The 17,341-nt window shown below is 54.0% G+C and overlaps 8 protein-coding genes across 8 annotated transcripts; 7 read left to right on the top strand and 1 right to left on the bottom strand.

The window, feature by feature from the left end:
* Nucleotides 1–1,854: 1,854 nt before the first annotated feature.
* J4E85_008130 (uncharacterized protein) lies at nt 1,855–2,923 on the top strand (the record flags this gene model as incomplete). The annotated part of the gene is made up of 2 exons (XM_051472358.1): nt 1,855–2,053; nt 2,325–2,923. 2 exons carry the CDS (start codon nt 1,855–1,857, stop codon nt 2,921–2,923), a joined length of 798 nt encoding a protein of 265 aa, XP_051323823.1.
* A 1,296-nt stretch (nt 2,924–4,219) lies between these two features.
* On the top strand, nt 4,220–7,227 carry GPH1 (Non-essential glycogen phosphorylase; the record flags this gene model as incomplete). Its single annotated transcript, XM_051472357.1, has 8 exons — nt 4,220–4,411; nt 4,474–4,675; nt 4,725–4,802; nt 4,853–5,224; nt 5,272–5,437; nt 5,484–5,707; nt 5,758–5,861; nt 5,908–7,227. 8 exons carry the CDS (start codon nt 4,220–4,222, stop codon nt 7,225–7,227), a joined length of 2,658 nt encoding a protein of 885 aa, XP_051323822.1.
* Nucleotides 7,228–7,539: 312 nt separating this feature from the next.
* Nucleotides 7,540–8,675, top strand: J4E85_008128 (uncharacterized protein; the record flags this gene model as incomplete). Its single annotated transcript, XM_051472356.1, has 4 exons — nt 7,540–7,584; nt 7,668–7,719; nt 7,783–8,319; nt 8,395–8,675. 4 exons carry the CDS (start codon nt 7,540–7,542, stop codon nt 8,673–8,675), a joined length of 915 nt encoding a protein of 304 aa, XP_051323821.1.
* A 421-nt stretch (nt 8,676–9,096) lies between these two features.
* Nucleotides 9,097–10,683, bottom strand: J4E85_008127 (uncharacterized protein; the record flags this gene model as incomplete). The annotated part of the gene is made up of 4 exons (XM_051472355.1): nt 9,097–9,801; nt 9,852–10,213; nt 10,272–10,390; nt 10,508–10,683. The coding sequence occupies 4 exons, from the start codon at nt 10,681–10,683 to the stop codon at nt 9,097–9,099; spliced, it is 1,362 nt and encodes a 453-aa protein (XP_051323820.1).
* Nucleotides 10,684–12,553: 1,870 nt separating this feature from the next.
* J4E85_008126 (uncharacterized protein) lies at nt 12,554–13,846 on the top strand (the record flags this gene model as incomplete). Its single annotated transcript, XM_051472354.1, has 3 exons — nt 12,554–13,090; nt 13,150–13,507; nt 13,569–13,846. 3 exons carry the CDS (start codon nt 12,554–12,556, stop codon nt 13,844–13,846), a joined length of 1,173 nt encoding a protein of 390 aa, XP_051323819.1.
* A 316-nt stretch (nt 13,847–14,162) lies between these two features.
* Nucleotides 14,163–15,182, top strand: J4E85_008125 (uncharacterized protein; the record flags this gene model as incomplete). The annotated part of the gene is made up of 1 exon (XM_051472353.1): nt 14,163–15,182. The coding sequence occupies one exon, from the start codon at nt 14,163–14,165 to the stop codon at nt 15,180–15,182; it is 1,020 nt and encodes a 339-aa protein (XP_051323818.1).
* Nucleotides 15,183–15,954: 772 nt separating this feature from the next.
* On the top strand, nt 15,955–16,379 carry J4E85_008124 (uncharacterized protein; the record flags this gene model as incomplete). Its single annotated transcript, XM_051472352.1, is given in 2 exon segments — nt 15,955–16,126; nt 16,141–16,379. The coding sequence occupies 2 exon segments, from the start codon at nt 15,955–15,957 to the stop codon at nt 16,377–16,379; spliced, it is 411 nt and encodes a 136-aa protein (XP_051323817.1).
* A 61-nt stretch (nt 16,380–16,440) lies between these two features.
* J4E85_008123 (uncharacterized protein) lies at nt 16,441–17,232 on the top strand (the record flags this gene model as incomplete). The annotated part of the gene is made up of 1 exon (XM_051472351.1): nt 16,441–17,232. The coding sequence occupies one exon, from the start codon at nt 16,441–16,443 to the stop codon at nt 17,230–17,232; it is 792 nt and encodes a 263-aa protein (XP_051323816.1).
* Nucleotides 17,233–17,341: the final 109 nt, after the last annotated feature.

Here is a 17,341-nt window from a genome sequence, read left to right as displayed (position 1 = left end):
ACATCTGTCAGCGTCCGTGAGCCAATCCTCGGACTTGTGAAAGTGTCTCGATCATGCAGCAAGAAGCAAAAAGGGTGCATGGTGCTGAGTGCGAAAAGAGGATGCGAGTGGAGCCTTTGGACCTAGGCCCAGACTCCGAAGCTTCTTGATGGCCTGTACGTGGCCCTCCACGGACAGTGTTGAGGAAAGATTCCATCATCAAGGATCGGAGATGCAAGCTACGCCCATGACGACAATGTCTGCAGACTCGTAGCAACGGGTTCCTGGGAGTGCGGCGGGCGGTGGCTGCTTCGTACAAAGCTAGCGCAATCGATAGCATTAGTCGGGCGCAGCTCGTAAAGATGCTGGAGCTACCGGGCAAATGGTGTTTCACGACTCCACGGATGCTAAAGATGGAATTTGTCGACTGTGCGAATATTTTCTCTGTGCGCGAGTATTGGTTTGCTCCACCGGCCCCGTAATAGCATCGGGGAAAATAGACGCGATGGACCGCTTGATACGAGGCGCCGAAGCCGAAATTCCGCCAGCAAGTCAGGGCGTTCGGGCGGGCTGCTACGTATTCGCCTGGGGAGTCAGATACGACGACTCGTGCTGCGAGCAGATTTGGTGTTGACGGGTCGAGTGCGCAAGGGCGAGCGGGTGAGGTGCTGAAGACGGGTTAGGAGGACTGCGCCCCCAGAGCTTGGATGTGGGGTTCGCGGCGCGCTGTCGTCTACATTGTCCCCTTTTTGCGAGCTTGGGGACGGAGATAACATGGTTCCGAGCACCCGCATCGTATCGTGTAGTGTGCGTGCTCGAGAGTGCGGAACATGGCGGTGAGGGAACAGGTGCTGGCTACGTGCTCGGATGCCCTCCAGCGGCGTGATGGCGTGACGAGGGTACAGATCCTAATGCAGGGCAATTGACAGTGGCGATGCGATCGATAGAGTTTGACATGTGCAAAAGATTCTGCAGTCGGAACTACGGGTGAAAAGTGTGATGGTTTGTTTCGCAGTGGATTGAACCTGTGGATAGGCAATAATGCTCGCAGTAGTGCTCACAGGCGACTCGGCGCCGGGCTGGGAAGCATCTGACGAGTGGATGGGATCGGGGCATAAGCTTTTCCGGCAAGGCGGTTTGCGAGATTGGTTGTGTCTACGACAAAGTTTATGTTGTGTCGGTATTGCAACTGCCAGATGAAGTGTCCCTGCTGTCCCGCTATATGCAGATGATGTCGTTAGAGTGCTGATCGTGATGGAGTGGATGAAGATCTGGAGAAACACGATTAGATTGGAAATATAGATCACGCAACATGGGCACACTGTATATCTGGGCCTCGATTTTCTGGCCATATAGTTTCGACATCACGACATTGCATGTACAGCGCGCGCGGAACAACCTTGAGCGTTCTTACCAGGCGGCTGCACACTGCCATCATTCGGGCAGCCGCACACGCCATCGGTAGCCCTGGCGATGGCGCATACGGCCAAGTTGTAGCTGGCGCTGGCCTGAGCGGGAGAGCGTGCGCGCCTGTGAAGGTGGCACGGCAGGGAGACGGCTACTGAGTCTTGGGAAAGTGCAGGGGGCCAGCTAGCGAGCTACGCTACCCATCCGCCGCTTTCACCGTCTCGGTTTTCTTGGTCGGAACATGGGCGTGTATATAGACTCGTGAATGCCCTCACTCTTGGGGCTCTTCTCCCCTCTGACGACATTTCCAGCTCGCCTGCTTGGTTCACGACGCTTCATTGTTCTTCGACTCACGACCATAACATCACACGACCAACTCTCCAACCTTCCCTCGCTTACACTTCGCCGACACCGCTGTACTACCGTTAGAACACAACATTTCAACTTGGAAAAACAAAACAACACAAAATGGACTACTCTCCAGCCCTGTCCGTCAACAGCGAAATGACAGACGAAGAGCTAGACAAGTACTTTGCGAGCTGTGTTCCGCTGTCCAACCTGCCAACCCCTCCACCAGCAAAGGAGCCCACACCCACGCGAGTATCAACGCCAACCGCCCAAACATCGACACAGTCATATGACACAAGCAGCCCTCCACAACCAAAAGGTTAGTCTATTTATTACCTCACACCCACCAAATCTCTGTTTACGGGTTTGTGGATGCTGGTGTGTATGAGTCGGTCCGGGCGGCAGAGCGACGTTCCCCTGCATAGAGCGCCTTGGCCCTCGTCATGCTTCATCCCAGATGCTCCTTTTCCAACTCAACAGTCCATCTCCACATTTCGGACGTGTGCCTGTCGATCAACCAGCACCCCTTCACCCAAGATCAATGCCGTTGCCACTTCCTTGATTTCGGTCCGCTGACTTGCTATCTATAGTATACGCAACCCACCTCGCCAACCTCGTTCCGCTCAACGTCTCCACCCACCGTCCTCATGCATCGGTCATTCAAGGGTTCCTCGACCGTGCTGGCCTGCCGGATGAGATTGTCGCCTTTGCGGGATGCGTGCTGGATGCATTGAGCAGCCGGTTCGCAGCTACTTGGCGGGATGCTCTTGCCCCGAGCGACTATGCCCGCGACCTGAAGAACTTCATGATGACAGACTCGCGTCAGAACGTGCGTGTTAGCCCAGACGTGATTGTCTTGGCTGCTCTTTCCCTCGCGCACGGCTTCCTCGTTGACCGACAGCGCTCCTCACGGCACTGGAGCATCAGGGAGAGCGACGGTGCTTTCACCGTGCAGGAGATCGAGGCCACGAGGAGGGCCATCCTGCAGGACATGGACTACGGCCTTGCTCGCATTTCCAACGACATGGTGCAGTGGAGGCTGAAGAACATGCAGCGACCCAGCACAGCTCCTGCACCCGCATCAACCCCTATCACGACCGTGATGAAGCAACGACGGAACCTCTCCATCAGCCTCCAAGGCACTGCTATCTGGAGCTACGGCGTTCAGACCCCAGAGCCCAGCCCGTAGAGCGGCGGTCTCCTATGGACGAGCAACGAATTCCGTTCCTTCGACTCTTATTAATCGTTTTGCTGCGTACATTCACGATACCCACATCCTTTGGCATCTTTCGCGATGCGCATCTCTCGGCGTTCTTCGGCATGGATCAGGCTATCCACCGTGTAGACAACAGGCCTGTTGTCACCTCGTATATATTTGTTTCAGGGTGGAGTTGAGTGGGTTCGGTGGCCTGATGCCAATGGTCTGTGTTTCATGTTTTGGGTAGGCTATTTGTGTAATACCAGCTAGGAGGTTGGAGGACTGAGCTTGTTTGATATTCATCCCTACCGACGTGGTATGTAAAGACGGGTTTAATCTACATTGGCACTTCGTATCGAGCAGCTCATGCACGTGATGCGGATTCGTCGCAATCGCGTGAGAACTTCATAAGATCATGCGAGAACATTGTGTGCAGATATCACGACATTTTGATGCTTTTGTTTACAAACGATCAGGTCAACGTACGATGGTGGGGCTGCAGCATCAACATAGTCTTCCCTGTTCCGACAAGATCCGCGCCGGCTGCAGCTTGAAAATGCATATTTCCTTCATGTCTATCAATTTTAGAGCTTGAAATTTGTGCTGGTCGCGCACTCCATCCTTCGATGTTGGCTGCTCTCGCTACGCCAGTATGGTGTTGTTGGTATGGAGGGGTTGAAGACGTCACGTCGCCTGGTTCTGGCCATGATGGAGATCACGCTTCGACGCGCAACAAACACACTAAAGGCTCAGCATGCACAAGTTTATTGGACAACGCGCCCATCACGACCCCGCTAGCTGCTCCGCGACGGCATCGTGGGGTCGGCTACCCCACTTTGTACTGGCTCCGCGAGATGCTGCATACAGCTTGCATGTGGGAGAGCTCAACAGCTTGTTGCTCGCTGTCAGCCTGGCCAGGAGTGCTCCTTCCCCGCGATCCGCTAGCTAGTCGCTCCTGCTCTCCTGATATAATCCTGGGGGCCTTGCTGTGATGTTCAATTGATCTCCGCCCGTCTTACTCCACCCGGACGCCCTGTAAACACGCCATTGCCGTTGCTGCCGCTCCTCTTTCCTGTCTGGCGCGTAGCAAACACCACGTCTGAGGTATTTCTGCGGCGTCTTCATAAGCCTGCAGCTCTTGTCCGTCCTATCACATCGCCCTGACCCTTCTGCGGTTGCGCCTCTTACCTCCAAGCGGCAGCCATACGCCCCTCTACCCCGCCATCTCCTCTCTCTCATCGACACTCTCTAAGCAATTCGCGCTTCTCTGCAATTGACATTATCAAGATGGCCGCAAACCCTTCCCCCCGCGAGCGCAAGCCCTCGACCAGCGCTCCCCTCGGTGACCTCAAGGGTCCCGTTGGGCCTTCATTCACCCGTCCCAAGCACAAGAGGACGGTAACTGGCTTTGGCCCCAGTGAGATCAAGAACGTAGAAGCGAGCATCCCAGAGCCCCAGCGCGAGGCATGGAGAAAGTTTGTATGTCAATTGGCTTCTCAATCATACTACAAAGTTGCATCTCAATACTAACACGCGCGTAGATGCCCAAGCCCTTCTCGACGCCAGACGACTTTACGAAAGACGCTGTTCGCCATATCGAGACTACCCTCGCGCGCTCCCTCTTCAACTGCGACGAGTCTGCTGCCTATGCTGGGACTGCCCTCGCCTTCAGGGATCGCTTGGTCTTGGACTGGAACAAGACGCAGCAGAGTCAGACCTTTGCTGACCAGAAGCGTGTATACTGTGAGACTAGTGGGAAATTTGCTGGTAGAACAACCTCTAATAAATTCAGATCTCTCCCTCGAGTTCTTGATGGGCCGCGCTCTGGACAATGCCATGCTCAACGTTGAGCAGAAGGATATCGCTTCCAGTAAGTCCACCTCTTAGGACCTCGCGATTGCTTCTCTAACACACATGCAGAGGGTCTCAGCGATCTCGGCTTCCGCATGGAGGACATTGTATCTCAGGAGCATGATGCTGCCTTAGGAAACGGTGGTCTCGGACGTCTTGCGGCCTGCTTCCTCGACTCGATGGCTTCTCTCAACTACCCAGCCTGGGGCTACGGCTTACGGTACCGATATGGTATCTTTAAGCAGGAGATCGTCGATGGATACCAGGTCGAGGTTCCAGACTACTGGCTGGACTTCAACCCATGGGAGTTCCAGCGCCACGACATTGTCGTTGATATCCAGTTCTACGGCAACGTCAACCGCTGGCAGGACGACGAGGGCAAGCAACAGTGCTCGTGGGAGGGCGGCGAGATTGTGCAGGCTGTTGCTTTTGACGTTCCCGGTAAGCAGTCCTTCCATCACTTCTCACCTTTTCACTGACAAGTAAAGTTCCTGGCTACAAGACTGGCACTTGTAACAACCTCCGCCTTTGGGGCAGCAAGGCAGCCAGCGGCGAGTTTGACTTCCAGAAGTTCAACTCTGGCGAATACGAGAGCTCTGTAGCTGACCAGCAGCGCGCTGAGACCATCTCCGCTGTGCTCTACCCCAACGACAAGTGAGTAGTTCCACGGTTATGAGATATCATGTCTGACTAGCAACAGCCTTGACCGCGGTAAAGAGCTTCGCCTGAAGCAACAGTACTTCTGGTGCGCAGCTTCGCTCTACGACATCGTGCGACGTTTCAAGAAGAGCCAGCGCGCCTGGAAGGAATTCCCCAACCAAGTCGCGATTCAACTCAACGACACTCACCCGACCTTGGCCATTCCCGAGCTCCAGAGGATATTGGTCGATATCGAGGGCTTGGAGTGGGACGAGGCATGGAGCAGTAAGCAGAATCTACCCTCATACCCAAACCTGGATGCTAACAGCATATAGTCGTTCAGAAGACGTTTGGATACACTAACCATACCGTGCTTCCTGAGGCGCTCGAGAAGTGGTCTGTACCGCTCATGCAGCACCTCCTCCCGCGCCACCTCCAGGTAAGTTCAATCGCCTGATTTCTTGAGACCTTGCTGACTTTCGAAGATCATCTACGAAATCAACCTTCACTTCCTCCAGTTCGTCGAGCGTAACTTCCCGAAAGACCGCGAGATGCTGGGCCGTGTCTCCATCATCGAAGAATCGAACCCAAAGATGGTCCGCATGGCATACCTTGCTTTGATTGGCTCGCACAAGGTCAACGGTGTAGCCGAGCTACATTCCGACTTGATCAAGACCACCATCTTCAAGGACTTCGTCAAGATCTACGGACAGGACAAGTTCACTAATGTCACCAACGGTATCACCCCGAGGAGATGGCTCCACCAGGCCAACCCCAAGCTCTCTGCGCTTATTGCGTCAAAGTTGGGCGGTCACGAGTTCCTGAAGGACCTTACCTTGTTGAACAAGCTAGAGGCATTTGTTGACGACAAGGAGTTCCGCAAAGAGTTCCGCGACATCAAGTACGCCAACAAGGTGCGACTCGCACAATATATCCTGGAGAACAACGGCGTCAAGGTCAACCCTGCAGCGCTGTTCGATGTCCAAGTCAAGCGCATTCACGAGTACAAGCGTCAGCAGCTCAACATCTTCGGTGTGATCCACCGTTACCTCCAAATCAAGGCCATGTCTCCCGAGGATCGCAAGAAGTTAGCTCCTCGCGTGTCCATCTTCGGTGGTAAGGCTGCACCAGGCTACTGGATGGCCAAGACAGTCATCCACCTCGTCAACAAGGTGGGTGATGTTGTCAACAACGACAAAGACGTCGGCGACGCTCTCAAGGTTGTCTACTTGGCCGATTACAATGTCAGTAAGGCAGAGATCATCTGCCCTGCTAGCGACATTAGCGAGCACATTTCTACTGCTGGTACTGAGGCGTCGGGTACCAGTAACATGAAGTTCTGCCTGAACGGCGGTCTCATCATCGGAACCTGCGACGGAGCCAACATTGAGATTACTCGCGAGATTGGCGAACAGAACATCTTCCTCTTCGGTAACCTTGCCGAAGATGTCGAGGACCTCCGTCACAACCACATGTACTCTCAGTACCAGCTGGACCCCCAGCTTGCCAACGTTTTCGATGCAATTCACAATGGCATGTTTGGCGACGCGGACCAGTTCTCTGCTCTGATCAACGGCATCGTGGATCATGGTGACTACTACCTCGTCTCTGACGATTTCGCATCGTACATCAAGACACAGGAGCTCATCGATGAGAGCTACAAGAATACTGAGGAGTGGACAACCAAGACCATCACGACGGTCGCGCGCATGGGTTTCTTCTCAAGTGACAGATGTATCGACGAGTATGCGGAGGCTATCTGGAACGTCGAGCCGCTGCAGGTCAAGAGCGAGCCTGCGCCGTAGACAATGACTGCAGGGATGGTACATATCGGTGGCTTTGTGGTAGATCTTAGATGGTTGCGATGTTAGAGCCTTAGATCCGATGCCTTATATTTACGATGATAATGAGAACTTCGTTGCGACAGAATGACTTCGTAGTCTTGTGAAGATGCATGTGCTCTCTGACATTGTCATGGTGTTGAGCGAGCTGGACCCTGAAACGCCTGCTCCGAATGAACCTAGCGCACGGTCGCGTCGCGCGACGTACGTCAACCGCAATCTGGCCAGCTCGACGCCAGCTCGCGACATATCGACAGCCCTCACTCACAAGCAATCATGGCGAACCGAGGCTACGATGTCGTCGTAGACGTTGACCAAGAGGTATATACCCCCTAGGATGCGACGCAGAAAAGCGCACATGCCCCCAGCATCCAGCTCAAGACGGCAAGCTTACCAAACCCCAGGGCGACCTAGGCCATACCGACCTGCAAGAAGACCTCGAATTCCACAGCTCCAGTAAGCGCACCGACTATCATGCCCAACACCACCCTTCCACAGTATGACTAACCCTCTCTCTAGACTTCGACACGCAACCCACCGGCCGCGGCGCCCCCAAAATCCAACCCGACTCCACCAGCGGCTCCTTCCTCCCCGGCCCCTCCACGTCTTCCACACCGCCCACCTCGCGCAAACACTACCTCTGGTCCCTAAACTTCTACGCCCAAGCCTTCGACGTCGACACGGCCGAAGTCCTCCGCCGCTGCACCTCCACCCTGTACCCGCGCGCCAATTTCCTCGACGTGCTCGAGGGAAACCCAGACTTATACGGCCCTGTCTGGATCGCCACAACGGTTATCGTGATCCTTTTCTTGACCGGAACGATTAATCAGTATCTTGCGCAAAAGGGCGAGGAGCATTTTGCGTATGACTTCAAGTTGCTGAGTGGAGCGGCGGGGCTGGTGTATGGGTATACGGCGTTTGTGCCCGTGGGGCTGTGGGGTGTGTTGAAATGGTATGGGAGTGAGAGTGCGAATTTGATGGAGTGTGCTTGTTTGTATGGGTATGCGAATTTGGTTTGGATTGCGGTTAGTCTGGTGGCTTGGAGTCCTTGGGGTAGTGAGTTTGTCCTTCTTTCCTTTTCCTTCCTTCTTCTCATGGAGCAGGAGATCGTCGTACTAACAAACATCTCAGTCCTCAACTTCACAGTCGTAGCCCTCGGACTCGCGGCCTCGGCGTTTTTCCTCCTCCGCAACCTCTACCCTGTGCTCAGCACCACCGAAGCGAAGACGAGCAAGATTCTGCTTATTGTGGTTTTTGTGCTGCATGCCGGGTTCGCGATTGCGATCAAGGTGCTGTTCTTTGCGGCGACGAGTCCCGTGGGTCCGAATAAGGGTGATAAGGATGCGGGCAAGGGGGTTGCGGATGGGGGATCAGAGGATAAGGGCGGTATGCTGAGGATGTTGATGGGCTGAGATGCGTTGGGTAGGGGATCAGCAGGTGGAAAGTGGTTTGGGCTTGGGATGATAGCGTTTGGTAGGAGAGTTATAGTAGTGCCTGGAGGCTACATCGCCTTGACAGTGAGCAGAATTTTATTGATCACGTAACGGCGAGGTCTACGGTGCTTTTCATATGCGTAATCGCTATACTCAAAGAAGAGCGTTGAGGTACACGATACCTCATAACTTTTCCTACCTCCTCTGGAAAAATCGTCGAGGACATACCGGCTCACTCACATAACACACAAGAAGTCTGATATAGGGGAGCGAATTCATTATAGCTACGTCCCATCCACCATGTATTACTTCACCCAGAATCTTACTTTGGAGTATACAACCACCTATCCTGAAACAAACAAATCTCCTTCAAAACAACCATGTATGCTTCAAAACAAGTTTAAGCAGCCTCCTCCTCATCAGTCAGCTGACCTGTCTGCAGTGCCCAGGCGAGTTCATGGACGTTGGACAGTGCGTAACTGGCGTCGTGCTTGATGCAGTACTTGACGCAGCGGGTGAAGATGCCGCCGTCAACGCCCTGCTCGGGGTGCTTCTTGAGACCGTTGCCGAGATAGCGGATGTCGTAGTCTAGCACGCCCTCCAACTCGTCGTGGGGATAACGGATGAGATCGGTGGCGATGAGGTCATTGGCGTTCTCGATGCCCTCGCGGAAGTGGTCTGCCCAGTTCTTACCGTACTTCTCTTTGCCCTTGTTGATAGCGGTAATGCACTTGACGGAACAGGTGTTACGCAGGTAGCCGCCTTCGAGGTTGCGGTGGGCGTTGAGCGTCTCTACCATCTGCGCGGGGCCCCACTTGCGCGAGTACAGGCGGAGAGCGACGGTAGGACGGCCGAGAGACTGGAAGAAATAGACGATAAGCTCAGTGTCGGTGAGTGGGACTTGGGGAACGACGACGAAGGCTGGCGCCATGTTTCCTCGCGCGACATGGGCCTTGCGCTTGGCGATTGACGTGTTACCACTGTTGCCACGCTTGCTAGGCGTAGGCGGGCCGACGCGACCGGGGGTGAGAGGTGAGCTCGGGAGGCCGCCAGACGTTGGTGTAGAAGGGAACATAGACATCATGCCGCCGGTAAGGTAGCCAGACTGTTCGCTATTAGTACACGATGGTGGAGACATGGATATGTAGGACTTACATCTGGCTGGCCAGAGGGGAGCGGGGCGATGGTAGGGATCTTGAGGCCGGGGATCTTAACCTGGAGATCCTTACGGGCATGGGTCTTCGCAGCCTTCTTCTTCTGGTTGCTGCCAACGATCTTGGTTTCGAAGGTCTCCTGGTCCTGCAGACCGGTGTTGAGGAATTCGAAGGTCTTGACGGGCGCAGGAGTGGGCTTCATCGGGGTGCTGGGAGCCGACAATGCTGCCAGACCAAGCTGGACGACAGTCTCTCGCAGCTCTGAGACCTCCGACTCGGCCTTGTTCATGCGAGCTGTAAGGCTGTTGACGACTTCACGAATGTTGCCGCTGAGGTCTACATGACCCTCAACCTCCCCCAATTCTAAGGTAATCAGTCAGCCTGGCGGATACATAAGGTGTTTTGGATAGGGGAGACTCACTGCTTGGTGGATTGTAGTCGTAGAACGGGTTTACCATGCTGGGATCGAACTCCTGCTGCGCCATTGTCGGCTCCAAAGGGGGCTGGTTCATGTGCTCGAATGGCGGAAAGACCGACTCGCTGTAAAGTGAAGAGTTAGCATTGTTTTCTTCCACATGCCGTTGCCATGGCAGACCTCCAAACAATGGAGGTGTGATGGGAACATCAACGTCAACAGTGACCATGGTGTGAACATACCTAGGGAGCTCGCGGCCGACACTGTATCTCTTTGGTGAGCTGCCTTGGTAGACATCGGTTGTGCTGTTGACGCTAGATGCTCTGATCGTGAAGTCCTGGGGTGCGTAGGCGAAGTTGGGCATCGGAACCTGTGGCTCGACTTCGTCCTCGAAGTAGGCTGCTAGATTGGATGACATGTTAGCGTTGGAAAATGTTGCTGCAGGCAACATTGAGGTCCGGCTAGACGTCTGGCTGATTGGCATGAAAGTCTGGGGGCTTTCGTTGTGTTCAGCCATGGTGCTGAGTAGCGTGGTCTGGGATGGGATAGTCGAAAATTGTAGCCGAGTTTGTTGTTCTCAGGCGCTCGGACACTCACCATATGCCATAACAACAAGAGACTGCACCGAGGACCGTCGCCTGGTGAACGTCAAACTTGCTGCATTTCCTGATTCAGTCAGTTCACCGACTTGACTTCACCGATCCACCGCGGAGACTGCATGCTCACCATGAGGCTCGAGGAGATGTGAAGGGCGCGCGCCTACTGCTGCAGGCACCAGAGAAGACAACAAGAGACGACACCGAGGACCATGATCTGGTGAACGTGAAACCTGTTGCACATCCTGATTCAGTCAATTCACCGACATGGCTTCACCGTGAAGACAACATACTAACCATTGGACACGAGGAGATATGGGCGGTGCGCTTCCGCTCTTGCAGCCATCAGAGGAGTTCGTTCTCATCGTACTGATGAATGTGAACTGCCCACGCATGGATGTAGTGAAGGGCATGATAGTCTTGATGCAGCAAGGTGCGTAATGAGCGATGAGATATAATGATGATGATGATTAAGGAAGACAAAAGATGAAGCTGCAAAGCTGAGAATATATAGAGACAAAAAGGCAGCAGCCACGTCATGCCTTCATGATAGACGCCCACGAGGCTTCAGCTGGAAAAAACGTGGCAACCAGTACTCAATGGCCTGAAAGGGTCCACAGTCGCTCTATCGAGCGGTGAGACGGATAAGGAATCCCGATGGAGGTGAGAGAGATTACGAAAGAAGAGGGAAGACATCTTAGACAGTACTACCCATGCGCACAATGACCTGCACGGCAGGATGGTGGACACCACCGACTAGAAAGTGCGTCGCCACCCATATACTGCGAGACATCTCTTTTTGTGATCTGCCAGCATATACGCATTTGTTTACTCATATTACGATCGCCGAATCCGACGAGTCTCGTGCGGCGGGCGTTGGACTGCCCAGGTGGGCTCCGGGCTAGGATCAACAGACGCGTTGTACGAGACCAGCTAGAATGCAGTCGCAAATGTTCCAGGTTTGATGGCGAGGGTGTGGAGAGACCACGAGCGCGCGTAAAGTAGCCGGTGATGGTCGCCGTCCGGCGAGAGTGATGATGCGACGAGGTTTGACGTTCGAAGTTCGCGTCGCGATGTGTGGCGAACTAGTCCAAATCTAGCTGGTCGTCCCTTCCCAAAACAACTCTCCGACCTTGACGTCTCTAGAATACACTCGAGAATTATGGCCCTTGTTAAAATGACTGCGCTGATAGAATTGTCTACTCTGTTAGTCAGTGTACCCTACGCCCAATCGGCCCCTGACAGCGCGGAAGGCGTTAGCTCCCCAGAGCGTACTGCACCTTGGACGTGGTGTGATTGGGCGCTGCAGTCTGGTATTACACACGTCGGAAAAGGGTCAAGTACTGATAGTGCTTATTTCTCGTATGCCCATGTTACCTACAGACATTGTTTGGTCACCTTCTGTTCCTCCTACAACATCTGGACATATCGCTAGCACCATGCGATTGACCCTGTACGCGAGGACGACATGATAACTACGTACGACGCTACCACTGCGCTTCCAGACCGTGTTGAACTCTTCATAGGAAATTTTCTCATGGCAAGAGCTGAGTGGGGCTGAGCTGTGGGATAGGCACCAAGTGAAGGACGAACATGTGGGTAACGCTCGAGCCGTGCAGTTACTTAGACCGGAAGTCAGACTTCTCATGACCACTTTACTTGCTACACGTACGGTTAAACCGAACACCAAGTATGCGGGTTCTGGTGATTGTCTGTCTTCTGTCGCTGATAGCTCTCGGGCAGAGCCTGACTGTAGTTCCTCCGCTTCTCCAAGGACCCGATGTTCCTTCCCGCTCCTCCCACAGCCTCGTCGCTCGCGTTGACGATATCGAAGTCATATACCACAAAGCCACATGCAAAGGCCAAAAGCTGCTGTCAGCAACAACCTCTCCGCATGACGCAGCAGCCGCCTTTGTCAACCCGATCGATAGCCCCTGGACCAACCCCATCCAACAGGAGCTTGAAACTTGGGGCTACAAAATCGAGAGTGACGATGGCACCCCCCAATTCCGCGCAAGTCATGGGGATGAGTGCGAGTTCGAGCACAGCCACAAGCTCAAGAGCATGTTCGATGACCTAAGGATCGATACGCGTAGTACCTACCAGGGTGGACCCAATCGGTGTTACTTTATTAACCATAAAGACGGTCCGGCAGTACGGCGCGATAATCAGGGAGATCTACCACCCGTCAAGCAGCAGTGGTATAAAGCCAACGACAACTACTATCGTGTAGGTGAAAGATGATGACGGTCCATCCATGTCTTACTGACGACATCTTCTCTCTGTAGGTCACTGGCGCCGAGTTCACAATCGGCGTAAACGCAGCATCAGGCCTCATTGCAATGACCAATCGTCAGAGCCCCGCGACCAGCGCCCAAGCCCTCTGGGGCCTCGAAAATCCTCCGCCTAACGATGAGCTTCCCGCACTGAAATCGAGCTCGGATATCATGTGGGGACTGTGGAACTTGGCGAGTCCAAACAATGTGGGCGGTATCAAGTACATTCTTAGTACGCCCATCATAAACGACGAGACGGTCGCGATAATCAAGAAGATCTTACAAGACAATTGTCTCGACTTGGATGAGATAATGATCTGGTCGGGCTGCGAGTTTGGGTCAGATGATCCGGAATATCTCGCTTTGCTCGGTAAGTTGTATCTCGGTTCGACGTTCTGGGATTGGATTATTGACTTCGACTGTGAATGTAGGATCACCGAATGGACAAGCCGTTGGGTACTTCCTGGCGCAGCACAAAGCCCAGCTCGGCGGGAAATATGTCTCAAAGATCAATATCTTCAAGGGAGATGATCCACATATGGTAGCCGTCTGCCTCCTTTTCACGATCGACGATAGGGCTGGAGCTGCGAGGGCCGCCATCGGGGGTGAGTCGAACGGCAAGGGTCGCGTCGACGAGGCGGTAGTCGTGAAGCGAGTCGTCTATGAGAAGAATGTTGTGAGACGGCATGTTGTGTGGGCGAAGTTATAGATGGCTTGAGACGCGTCAAGATGGCGTGTTTCGATGTACAGCTACGGCTTAGATCGTAAGATCTGGCTTCAAGGGCTCATATAGACCTAGACAGGGGTGTAGACTCGTTGGTTAAACAAATTTCTATATTTAATAGAGGGTTTACAACTATCGTTACAAAAATTAACTTCCCGGACGGATGTCAGTGATGGTGTTGGCGGACAAGAAGCGTGGACGCGGATCGCAACCTCGGCAAACGCGCCGCTTATCGATAAGGCGTCATTGCGAAGCTTCAGGGTCGACACCGTCATCTCTCCCTCAACTCATCATCCTCACAATGTCTGCAAGCGTCCTCATCGTTGGTGCCGGCGCCATTGGAGCTTTCTATGCCTCTCGTCTTGCCCTTGTTTCCGGTACCTCCGTCTCGGTCATCTGCCGCTCCAACTACAAAGCCGTCAAAGCGAATGGCTTCCAAGTTACCTCACCGCAATACGGCGATTACACCTTCGTACCGGCCAATACCTTCGCGAACCCAGACGAAGCAAGAGCGAGCGGCATACAGTGGGACTTCATCGTAGTCAGCACAAAAGCTTTACCCGACGTGAGCGATGACTCGACAATACTCGAGGGGCTAGTCGGCGATAAGACGGCCATTGTGCTGATACAGAATGGATTGGGTGTAGAAGAACCGTATGCGAAGCGATTCCCACAGGCTGCGATATGTTCGGCGGTCACGATAGCGACCTGCGCGCAACCCGAGCATGGCCAGATCAAGCACAACAGATGGACGCGGATCAACAGCGGACCGTACCTGCCCCATCTAGACACCGGGAGCAGAAAAGATAGCGACGTACGCGTCGTCTTGATGAATGACGCGTTCATCGAGATGCTGAGGCAAGGAGGCATCAAAGACGCCGAAGCCTACAGCCATGCCAAACTGCAACTCGTCCGCTGGCACAAGATCGCCATCAACGCCTCCATGAACCCAACCTCGGTCCTTACCCTTTGCCTCCCGAACAACGTCATGTCTCTCGACCCAGAACTACAGCGCCATCTCAAAGGCGTCATGACCGAGATCCTCGAAACCGCACCCAAGATCCTTGGCGAGCCCATGCCCAAGGAGTTTGCGACTCCCGATCAGATTATTCGATCTACACAAAAGAACACAAGCGGCAGTAAACCCAGCATGGCTATCGACTGGGAAGCGGGCAAGAAGATGGAGATTGAGGTCATTCTTGGCAATCCATTGAGGATTGCGCGGGACAGGGGCTATGAGATGCCGCGCCTGCAGAGTTTGTATGCGATGGTCAGGATGGCGCAAGAGGTCAGAGACCAGAAGAAGGACAACAAGTTGTGAGATGCCGGATTGCTCCTGTCCATTGATCAATTTTCCAATTGCCTCCTTTGTGTGTGTGTTTTACCTCTGGGTAAAGCGAGCTCCATACCAAACTGCAAACTTCAAGTCAACAGAGTCGCGTAGGCAGCGTCACCGCCGACCATCCTATCTGACCGTTTTGCCATATACTCCCTGATCCCTTCATGACACTTACACGTTTGCAAGAAAGATGACACACCACGGAAGCACTCTCGAGACCTTGCTCGCGACCCAGGTACCTAGCTCCTCGCCCTTGTTTTTAGGAATATCTAGTCACCTGAAGACTTCAAACTTGGCAAAAGTAATAGCTGCCAGTGTCCCAAAGAGTGTCGTCATAAGCGGTGCTTGGGAAGTGAAGGTGAACGCAACGACTTCGAGATCTGCTACCATCATCAGAAGTAGGATTCAATTTTCTATTTGACCGGCCTTGACTATTGTTCATTATTAAGCGACATCTCTGTATTTGGAGAAGCCGATAGTGGTGCGGGAGGAGGGCAGCTCAACCTTGGAATGTTGCGACCCTATTGAGCGACGCGGACCGTGGCTATCACAATAGCAAAATACATAAGGTGAAGGCGCCTCTCACCAACCTCTTTTTTTGCGAGCCGAAGACAATAGCTTGAGTCAGCTGCCTATCGCCCCGGTCTCTCCTTCGTATCCTCCACGGCTTTTCTTTCTCAACCACCGATTACAACTTCCCCATATCATCAACTTTCTTACCTGCATATTATCAATCGTTACTACCGCAGACAAGATGAGCAGGCTCTCTGATCAGCAGTTGCGAGCACAGTGGCTCAGCAAGGCGACCCCTGACCAGCGCCAACAGTGGTTCAACAAGGCGCCGCCAGATCAACAACAATGGTTCCGCCAAATACAACGTGTTAGACAGCAACAAGGACAGCAGCAGCAAGTACCGCGCGAGAGCAGTCAACACCAAGAGAATGCGGCCCGGAGCCCTTCTATCAACAGCCTGAACGGAGCAAGGTCGTCTACCTCAAGCCCACTCGCTGGTCCCTCAACGATGGCCACCTCGGTGACTACCGCTTCGCCTCCGAGCACGACAGCAGTGCGAGCATCGAAAAATGCATCCTCACCTATGCGAAACGAAAATACAGCGACGCTGGGCGCCGCCTCACGTATTCCTATTGTGCCACGCTCGATGCAGTCACCGAACGCTAGCGAAATTCGACATCATCAACAGAACAACGCTTTTCTCGCTTCTAGGCAGACTCAGCCGCGCATGCTACCCACGGACGACGTCGCTCGCTACCAGAAATCACCACCCAGACAGAGCCCTTCGCATGTACAAATGAAGCTGCCACCCTCACCGACACGGCCAGGCTCATCGCCATCCGCGCATACTGCAGCATACCCCACCAGCATGAGCCAGAAACGTCAGGCCACAGATGCCCCGGAAGGCGACATAAATGCAGGCAAGAGGCAAATGACGACGCAAAATGCGATGTCACCTCCCGCTGCGCCTTTCGCTCCCATCGGTCAAAACAACGATCCTCTCAACCCAGGGCCATACAATCGTATGAGACCGGTTGCATCACCCAATGGGATTGCGGCATCTGTCAACCGGATGACCCCCGACGACATCGCCCGAGACCGTCGCCTCCAGCAGGCCAAGCTCGCAGAGCAGCGCGTTCGGGCGCAACAAGCTCACGACGCCGAGAAAGCCCGCGAGCGAGAGATCTATATTGCCGCCACCGCCGCAGCCCTCAAGCGCGAGCAAGACGACGCGCGAAGGGAGTTTCTGCGCAAAGATCCAAGCGCGAACTACCGTCACATCCTCGAGGTGTACGCATTATCACCGCTAGACCCCAAGAAAGACGAGTACCCCAACCGCTACTTGACGGGCTTGCTCGCAAACCGGGTGATGCCCATGGATCTCGATTGCGACCTTGCGCTCGCGATCGTGTATGCGAAGGATCACTGGGACTACTTCGGTCAGTGGCCCAAGGATATCGAGCGCTTTGCAGGCTATGAGAGGGAGAGGAAGGAGAAGGCGGCCAAGGATCGGGCTTAGGAGACCGAGAGGGCGATGCGTGAGTGTTCTGGACCTGATCGTGCGAGTTCAGAGGCATTGGAGGCCTTGGAAAAACGCTTGCGTCCGATGCTTTTGAAGTTTTTGAAGT

The sequence above is a fragment of the Alternaria conjuncta genome (assembly GCF_024043145.1).
Source record: "Alternaria conjuncta strain BMP 0040 chromosome Unknown scaffold_12, whole genome shotgun sequence".
NCBI classification, from domain to species: domain Eukaryota; kingdom Fungi; phylum Ascomycota; class Dothideomycetes; order Pleosporales; family Pleosporaceae; genus Alternaria; species Alternaria conjuncta.
The sequence above is the reverse complement of the archived record's forward strand: the minus strand, read 5'-3'. Positions and strand labels throughout refer to the sequence as shown.